General features: G+C 42.5%; 1 protein-coding gene across 3 annotated transcripts in view; it reads right to left on the reverse strand.

Annotated features, from left to right (window-relative positions):
- Positions 1–4,463: 4,463 nt before the first annotated feature.
- WBP11 (WW domain binding protein 11) overlaps positions 4,464–10,007 on the reverse strand; it is a 16,259-nt gene continuing 10,715 nt past the window's right edge. Inside the window, exons 5-8 of one of the 3 annotated variants that reach the window (XM_035901060.1) lie at positions 9,147–9,250; positions 7,906–8,220; positions 6,199–6,381; positions 4,464–5,574 (exon numbers count right to left, since the gene is read on the reverse strand). In XM_035901060.1, coding sequence (XP_035756953.1) covers positions 5,141–5,574; positions 6,199–6,381; positions 7,906–8,220; positions 9,147–9,250 — 1,036 coding nt within the window. In that variant the 3' untranslated portion in view covers positions 4,464–5,140. Of the gene's footprint in view, positions 5,575–6,198; positions 6,382–7,905; positions 8,221–9,146; positions 9,269–10,007 lie in introns of all 3 variants that reach the window. The other 2 variants (XM_035901059.1, XM_009645571.2) reach the window with 2 other exon arrangements.

The raw sequence follows: 10,007 nt of genomic DNA on the forward strand, positions 1-10,007 counted from the left end.
TCGGCCCGGCGCTGCCCCGGGACGCGCTCCCCGAGGCCATCTCGCAGGGAAACGTGTCCCCGCCTGCCCGCCCGAGCAGAGCAGAGGCGCGCAGCCGGCTCCCAGCAGCAGGGAGGGGGGCTCTGCTAACGCCATCGCTGTCGGTTTAGAAATCATCCTGTGTTTAGAAAGTCTGAAATGTTACTACGGGATTACTTTTCTTTTTTCTTTAATTATTATTACAAAATAGAAACGTTCCTTTCGGTAGGAACATTTGCAAGCCAGCACTACTGCTATGTGTGTAGAAACCAGGCAGGAGCATCTAACAGGAAATCTAACAGGAAATCGCTCAAATATTATTTTAATCAAACTAATGTGGTATTGCTACTACAGAACATTATTATTATGCTTTTATTCAGACTAGAGAATATCTCGCTGCACCAAGAAGCCAAATTGACTTCATCAAGATTGAGCCTGTTTGGCTGGTAGGGTCTGGGCCTCTCCTACGGACAAAGAGAATCCTGTTCATTTTTGCTCCTTTGCTCTAATTACCCATGGCTTCTCTTTATTCCTTGACATCTTTTTCCTCTTTCATCCATGCATTTCTAGCGAGGGCAGACATTATCCTTATTGGAAGGGATGAAGCAGCCTGCACCCTGGATTTAGCCACATCCTTCTGCTACACCGGTGGTGCAGGGGTGGCTCTTCCTCCATTTTCCCCGCAGCATGGGATTCTGCCCTCTTCTATTCATAAATTCCAGTTCTGTGTGATGATGTTTTTGTTCCCATCCTCGTCCCTCAACACTTTTGTGCTCTAACTTGTGGTTCTTTGTAATGCAACCTAGATCCTATGACACAGATAGAAAATTACAGTGAGGTGAGTAGCACGTGTGCCAGACCATGCTGCTTACCCTGGATACCAGCATCGTCATATTTCAGGGAAAGACAAAGACATGATTCCCACCAGGTGATCTGTGATAGCCTACCAAAAAAACCTGCAAACACACACACACACACAAAAAAAAAAAAAAGAAAAAAACCCAAACCCAACAATAAAAAACAAAACAAAAGAACACATTTCATCGCGGGTCTGCAAGTCAGAGAGCAAGAGAGAATTAACTGTACCCTTCTGGAAAGAAGGATGCAGTAGTAGGAATTCTGACCTAAATTGTTTGTAATCCTGGAAGTATGCTGAACAAGGCAGAATAAAATATCTTCACAGTACACACAAAGCACCACCACAACTTGTTTATGTCTGGGCAACCAAGACAAGCTCCCTGTTCTGAAGGCTCAGTAACCTTTAGAAAGCATCTTTCCTTGGTGGTGTGGGTTCAGTGGATTATGCCAAATTAACCAATCTCAGGAATCTTTCTATATTTCCATCTTTATGCCACCACTAATCTTCACTGATCCATCGGGCAAGTCACATCACTTCTCTGTGCCTCAGTCTCTTCCCAGCCCCTTTCCTCCGCATGATAATTTTTTCTTCTGTGAACGCTACTCAGAACCACAGATGAAAAACGTGACCATGAGATGGAGGTGGCATTACGGAGGAGAATCCCAAATATCTGTGTGACCACAATACAAATATAAGAAGGAATTGGCCTGGGTTTATGTTACCAGTTGTCCGGAGCTAGGAACATCTGTTCTGGAGTTGTGGAGAAGATCACATTATGGGATGACCAGTGCCACCATAAGGTAAATACATAGCTGTTTCCACAGGCTGTGTTGAAACACAGACTGTTCTTGAATATGCCATAAGCTTTCTATTGTCTTCTCCCTTCTAACAAGACAATTTCTTTAAATACTAGAAGGTGATTCAACTCTCCCTCAATAAACAAACAGTATGATACATGCATGTAGCATCTATTTCACACACTTTCATATTCAATCCCTTTTTGACTGGGTACTGAGATGCAGTAGAGACAGTGGGGATGATTTTCCTATTTTATCTTGGATAAAAGTAGAAGCACAAAACCTTATGTAATCGGATGGATGTTCAGCCAAAGCAAATTCCATTGATCTGTTATTTTTTAAGGATTCAAATCACTCAGAGTCATTACTTAAGTACCATAGACCAAAGATAGCACATGAATAAAGGGAAAAATTCTTCTAGCTGATGCAAGTCTTGTCGGTTTAGCAATGAAATTGCTTTACAGTTGTTTCTGAGGCTGAGGGAGAAAAGGTTGTCAGCAGTCCTCAAAGCTGGATCTGATGTTTCTGCCATGGCACATCATGGCATGGCTGGTGAAGAACCAGGAGATTACGCAGGTGCATGGATCGAAGTCAGAGCAACCACAGATCCCACTGCTTTGATAAAAGCCCCAGGAAGAACTTACAGCTTTGTGTTCTTTCCAATTAGAACTGTGTTAAAGCCAAGGAAAGAGAAAAATCCCCCATATTAATTTAGCTGAAGACAAACCACAGTGCTGGTCAATCAGATGGAACATGAGCCCCAAGCACAGCCAGTTCCTACACACACAGTCCCAGCTAGGCATGCAGCTCCCAAACTCACATGTTTATCCGAAAAACAAAACCACAACCAAATGTTAGATGATGCCTCCTGTATAAAAGCCCCATAAGAGGCAGCAGGCTTGGACTTGGACTTTTCCCAGAAAAAGAAGTCTTGTGGCTGGATGGTTGGCATTGTCAAATCCAGCTCTGCTGTGTGGCCTCAAAGCCCATTCCAGGGGAATTCTCTCCCCACCTCACCCCACCTCTCTTCCCTGCTCCTCCCCACACACACACTTTCCCCAAGCCATCTTAGAGGTCAACCAGCTGTAGAAAGCCACCTACCTCCTTTATAAGCCCCCTTCACCGTGAGTAGGGCGAGGAAGTTACCTTTCTGATACTACACACATTCCTTGTATTTGAAATTTAACTTTTATGTGCCGATTTAAACATCTAGCAAATTCAAGTCCTTTTGCCTCAGCCTGAAGAGGAATAGATACAGCAACAGGCAAGTGTTCACTCTGTCCCAAGAGACCAAAAGGTGGCTCACCTACATGAGAATATGGCCAAAGGAACATAAAATGAAAAAAATGTTTAAAAACCTAGACTTAAGTGGAGGAACAGAATGAATCAAGTGACTCCTGCAGGTTGCTAGTGTAATCACAGGGCTGCCAGGGAGATTTTCTCAACCTTGAATTGGAGGGAGGTCCTCATCCCAGAACAAGTTCCTCTTCTCCTCAGGCTGCTTCCTTAGAGGGAAAGTCAATACTATTATTAAACCGAGGGTCAGAGGTACCACGATTCCCCCAAAAAATCACCATTCACACATTTCACTTATTAAAGAGCAATGACAAAAATTATTTTTTAAAAGCTAAAATATAAAGAGGACATTCCATAAATATAACTAAAAAAAATATTTAAGATACTACTGATGCAACTGCAATTAGCTCATGAACCAGGAAGAGAACTGTTGTATAAGCCTATTTACGTCCAGAATTTGTGAAAACAGAATCAAAGTTTTCAAGTGTAATTTTGTCTCCTTAAAACAGATTTAACCTGAAAACACTGAGTATTCAGCTCAGTCTGAGGCTTGTAGCCAACTAAAGGTATTGTTTGAGATACTTACTAGCCTGGCAGCCTAAGAAATTCTCTATTAAAAATCTAAAGACCCGCAAGTCTGGATACCACTGATACATCTAGAACTTAGTATATTGTTAGAGGACTCTCTCTTAAAATCACTAAGACACTCACCACAAGCTCTTCAACAGGGACAACGAAGAGTTTTCTCAATCTCTTTCATGCTATATCATACAACACTAACTCACACTTTTTTTTAAACAGGATGAAGACACCTACATAAGTAGCTAACTACTAGTACTAGGTCTTCTGCTCAAATTCAGCATTCCAGACAAAAAAGCTTAGCATTTTTGAAACATTCTCTCTCTGAAGCAGCAGATCATTTGGGAGAGACTTATTGCCAACACAACTGATCCCACTGGTCTTGAAACTGATTTGTCTACAAGGTCCCAGGGGATTCTACAGTCTGTTTCAAACAAGAATAAAGATTTGTTTCTTGCATGTGCTAAGGGTTACTGTGGAATATTTGGCTCTGTCAGCACAGTGAAGGAAGCTAAAGGAATACTTCTGCCAAAACAGAAAAATAATTCTTTTTTTAAGCTGGAAATGTGAAAGGTTTTTTAAAAAATATCTGCACCTTAAAAGCACTAGCCTCACATAATTTGAAATCAGAGATTTTCCACAAACAAAATTATCTGCTGAGATCTTCAAATTAAAATTGTTTACCCATTTTTACTTAAGGTAGCCTGTCCAAGATGCATCCAGTAGGTAACTAGGGCTTGATATGAACTTAGAAACAAGAATATAGCAAAACTTCAGTTAAAAAAGTATATTATTTATAATGTAGCTATTGCTTTGCTTTTCTGAGGTTCAGAATGCCTCTATCTTCCCTGAAGGCCAGCAAAGAACCTCCCCCCTTTCCACCTACAGGCTAGTTCAAGATAGATCACAAGGAAACCAATATTTTGATACACTGAACATTTATTGTCTTTCACAAGACAAAACAAAGTTTCCCCTGCTGATGAAAAGCCATCAAGATGATCATAAAGGGGACAGGGTGCAAAATTCCAGTGTACAGTATACGCAACAAATTACCTCCCTGACTACCCTGGAAGAAAGATGATTGATCAATCTCACTGCAACTAAAAAACAGGATTATAAAATATTTACAGAAAAGAACAGTACAGAAAATAAAAACTGGACAACCATATGTGTATGAAATGCTGCTAACACTTTTCTGGCTCCTTAAAAACCTGTTCCACTACCCTCACCAGAGCATTCAGGATGTGCAAGGATTCAGGCAGAGCACAGTCACCCCTCACTCCCACACCCCCCCCTCCCCAGAGTACCATTATCTCCCTCCAGGGAAGGAGAAGGACTCGAGGAAAGCAACTTCTCAGCTGCAATTTCTTTCCACCAAGTGGACATGCTAGCGCTGAAAGGAGGGCCGAAGCCACACCTCCTCTGCAGTGGTCTCTATTCAGAGCATACTGGCAAGTTAACCTGTGGGTAGGGAACTATTCCCTGTCATGCGAGCCCTTCCGTTGCTTGCAGGAGGACCTTTCCTTCTCCTCCCTCTGCAGTGGTCTGATCTGTGTTGAGGGGCAGGAAAGCTAACTAGGACTACGACAGGTCACAGGAGACCTTCCATTTCTTTCATGAAGGCTTCATACACATCATCCTTTGTCTGTACAGAGATCGGGGCAGACGATCCAGCCTTGGGGGCAGCTTTGGTTAATGGGAGAGCAGGCTCATCATCCTGTTTTCTCTGGGAGGCAGCAGAAGCCCCTTTATTCTCCCGGCGCACTCGCAAGGCAGTGGGCACAAAGCGGGTGATCTCTGCCTTGGGGTTAGTGATCTGCGGCTTGGCACTGATGGTGGCCGTAGCTTTCTTCTCAATGGTGGCCGCACTGGTGTCATCCGCCTTGGGGCGCTGAATCAAGCTGGGCGGGGCACTCAGTACCCCGGGATTTGGAATAGGAGCTGGTGGGAAGAGCCCAGGTGGGGCAGGTCCTAATGGAGGCACCAGAGGTGGCCGTAACATGCCTGGGCGAGGAGGAGGGATACCTGTAAGAAGAAAAGAAAGCATGAGCTGACTCCACACCCACGAGTCTTAAAATCTTTGGTCAAAAATTGCACAGACTAAGAAAGCCAAGGAAAAACAAAACAAAAAACACCAAGGTGCAGTAGCACTGGCTTTAAAAAAAAAATAAAAAATTCAACCCTACACCAAACACTGGGTTGAAAATGCTGCTGCTCCTCAGACTTTTAAAGCTACAAGAGCCTGTGTATTCCCCCCTTTCAAATTTTAAAGTTATAATCCCACTGGAACTTCAGAGTCATCAGAAAAGTCTGACCAGGCAGAAAAACATGAACATCCCTATCTTGAACTCATTAAGTGGAGCACCATTATAGCACCTGGGGGTTATTCAGAAACAGTCCAGCAGAAGCTTAAACTCTGCAATTCCCTTTTTGAGGACAGATTTCTTGGCACCAAAGAAGCAAACGGCACAGAGCAGTATGGAATTACTTGTTGTTACTACATAGAAAAATATCAGCACAATGCAGCCACACAGACAGAAGCAAAGGCAGACCGGTATCCACTTACACTTCCTGGCTTGGATACCACAGCAAAAATTGGGAAAATAAAGCAGGGAGAGACTTGGTGCTGAAGCAAACAGAACACTTTACCTGGAGGGGCAGGAGGGGGCAGACGAGGCGGGGGCCCACGTGGAGGAGGACCTGGGGGAAGACCTGGTGGGGGGCCTGGGGGAGGGCCAGGTGGTCGCCCAGGTGGAGGGCCCGGTGGTAGAAGTCGAGGTAAAGGCCCACGCAATCCTGGTAAGCCAGGAGGTCTCAAGAACGGAGGAGCTCCTGAAAGCATGCAACACACAAGAAAAACTTAGTTCATGGTTGAAAAAAAAAACAACCCACACACCAAAAAAAACCCACAAGACCCACCAAAAAAATCAACTATCCCATCAGCTAATGCTAAAGATCTTTGACAGTAACGTGAAAGCTATTCTAATACTAGTCAGCAGCCAGATTAAATAAGTCTTCTAAAAATCTCAAAAAAAGGTAGCAGCTGTATTTAGAGTAGTTTCTTCATTATGGTCAGCTACAAGTATCTTCTCCCACTTGGTAAAAGGGCTCCTCCCCATGTAATGAAGCAATAGCTGAGAACAGCTACTAGGCTGAGGTTGTCTGAATTTAAAACAGCTAAAAGTGAAAGAACTTTTCACTCTGGCATTTCAGTGCCCTTCTGGCCTGAAAAGCAACTGTTTTGAGCTCCCCCTCTAGAAAGTGTCAGAAATGGAACAGCAAGGAAAATACTGGAAAGAGAATTTGCCTGCTTGACACCCCCATCCCCAGAAAATCATGTTATTAATATGCCCATATAGAATAAAATACATTAAAATCATAGCGTATATGGTGCTCCTCACTATAGTCCAACTATTGATCTTTGCAATTTAAGAACAAGGAACACATTTAGACACTTTTTTTAATTACAAAACAACCTGTTACTGTTACCCAGTTCAGCCATATGGCAAACCCATCAACTTACAGAAAATAAACTACTGTCTTTCACCAGATCAAAGAAACTCAAGTGTTTGCCCTCAAAAAAAAAAAAAAAATCATATGCTATAAAAAACTGGTACTGATTGGCCTCATTGCTCATTGTCTCTAGGCAGTCCAGTTATTGATATGAATTCAAACTTAGTACTTATTTCATCTGAGGGCAGGCATCTTAGAATCATAGAATCGTCTGGGTTGGAAAAGACCTTTAAGATCATCACATCCAACCGTTAACCTAGCACTGCCATCCCACCACTAAACCATGTCCCTAAGCACCTCAACTACCCGTCTTTTAAATCTTCACTAACAAAACTGAAATACGTTCAGGTGGTAGAATAGCAGAAGCCTTCACACTGTAGCTTTTATTAAAAAAAAACAGACTAAAACCTATAACTAGGTAGTGGCTCCCAAACCTCTTTAATCATGCCCCACTCGGGGTAGGGTGTTGGGGGGGGGGGAACGGGACAACACAAGAAAAACAACAAACAAAAAAAAAACCCCACACTGGAGAGGCACATGGAATCAGGCCTGGTTCTTTGTACTCCAGCACTGGCTCCACTGCTGCCTGTCTGTGTTGGTGCTAACAAACAAGCCAATGTCCATCAGGCTGACTACAGCTACAGGAGCCTGATGCCTCGAAAAGGACGGTACAGCAACAAGAGACTGACCACAGAAGAGATCAGAGAGGTCTCAGTAATTGCCACCCCAGGCTCCTGTACCTCATCTGCAACACCTTCCACAGCTTCAAAACTCCTGAACTGATACACTGTCTGTAGTACCGAGAGCCTGCATCCTTCAAATCCTAGTAAATCAAGTGTTCACCTGGTGGAGGGCCAGGAGGAAGGCCGGTGGGCGGTCCTGGGGGCCTCAGTGGAGGGGCTGGAGGTGGTCCCAGCGGAGGCGGCCCAGGCATAGGAGGTGCCTGTATCTGAGTTGGAGGAACAGGCTGTGGAGGCGGTTGCTGCTGTTGGGTCTGGGAGGTTGCAGTAGATGACCCACTCTCCACAAGAGCTTCCTCACTGAGTTGTTGCTGCTGTTGTTGCTGCGATGTCTCTTCAGACTCTGAGTCCTCTTCCTCCTCCTCCTCTTCTTCTGAATATTCCTCCACTTCTCTCCCTTCTTCTGGAATTTCCTGACCTGGAAATGGAGACATACTTAGAAAAAGCAGTCCACGGGTAATATCTTTGTGAACATCACAGAGAAGCTTAAGCACACACAATAAAATAAAAAAGAAAGATAAATTTCACTTCAAATGAAAGAAACATGACCACATTTAATTACTAAACAGAAAATTAAGAAAAAAAAAAAAATCACAGTTCTCGATAGCTTTGCCACCAAGAGCTATGCATTCCTGTGGGAGCTGAAACTTCCATAATCAAACCCAAACTGCAACTATTTGATCTATGGTTTGCGGGGGTGGTGTACAAGGAGGGGAGAAGGAACATGGAATACCTTCCTATGATCATTTGAATAATTCAAAAAAGAAGGGGGAGGGAGGGCAAAACTGGTTTTTAATTCAAATAGAACAGATTTTATTTAGAACTCAGAATAAACATAATCCCCCTGTCCAAGAAATTCCAACACCTCTAGAAGACACTGAGGTGTCTTTTTAAAGCAAACAAAAAAATCTTCACTCTATGGGTTAATGGGTTAACTTATTCCTACAAAAGGGTATTTTTAGGGAGCATTAATCCTTACAGTTTACAGGCTGAGCCCATAGACAATCTCACCTTTTATTTTTCACCAAGAGGTTCATATTTCATTTGACCAATTGTTTAAAAGTTAAACAAGATAAAATTTAGAAGAAAAAAATCCCAGTACATCAAAAAACCCCATAAGTACTGTAACTTCAACTCTGGCATGCAAAACACACACATTACTTGACTAAAAATAATTTAAAACTAACACCTACCTAGAGCTTATACTCTTAACAGACCTTACATTATGAGAGTAAAATATTTACTCTATAAAATCAAAACTGTGCAAATGAAGTAAGCTTACCACAGAAACCTTAACTGGAAGCCTAACAGCATATCTCCACTTAGTATAGCCATGTCACTCACCTGCCATTCGTAACATCATGGCCTGGAGTGGAGTCAGTTCTTTCATGTTCTTCTTCTTTTTTCGTGATTTCCCAGGCATGTCTGCAAACCGTACGCTATGACCTGGGGAAAGCAAAGCATGTGCAAGGGTGATGGAAGATGGAAAGAAAATAATAAAAATCAGATAGATTTAAGTCTTCTACCTGGTACAAATAATGTATCGTTCTAACATAATGATGCTCCTTAGTTAGCATTGGTGTTACTGATTACCTGAAGTTTTGCCAGCCTAGTATTTTCTATCAATTGATCTCCCTCAAGCAATCAAGAAAAAAAAAATTGTCCAAAAGCATTGGTAGTATGAAATTTAGTTGTCTTAGAAGTATTGTTCAAATCACTGAAGAATGAGTACATTTAACACTGAAGCTTAATTTTTGTACGGTACCCTCCCTAATGCTTCAGGTGAAAAATGGCTTGCGACCATACTAAGTTAACTCAACTGTTAAGAAAACAGGTCCATCTGAAAAGATGCTTCACTTCTAGCTAGTTTCCTTCTGATCTGTTTACTAATAAAAATTCTTCAGCTGGAATTTAAGAGAGTTAGAACAGTGTTAGCTGGCTAAACAAATTGCTTTCCTCCCCCAATAAGGAAAACAGGCACAAACTCTATTAAGTAGTGATTTGGGGTTTTTTTGGGGTTTGGTGGTTGGTTTTTTTTTTCGGGGGGGGGTTACTAATAAAAATTCTTCAGCTGGAATTTAAGAGAGTTAGAACAGTGTTAGCTGGCTAAACAAATTGCTTTCCTCCCCCAATAAGGAAAACAGGCACAAACTCTATTAAGTAGTGATTTGGGGTTTTTTTGGGGTTTGGTGGTTGGTTTTTTTT

Source organism: Egretta garzetta, unplaced genomic scaffold, assembly GCF_000687185.1.
Source record: "Egretta garzetta isolate BGI_Z169 unplaced genomic scaffold, ASM68718v1 scaffold38, whole genome shotgun sequence".
Lineage (NCBI taxonomy): Eukaryota > Metazoa > Chordata > Aves > Pelecaniformes > Ardeidae > Egretta > Egretta garzetta.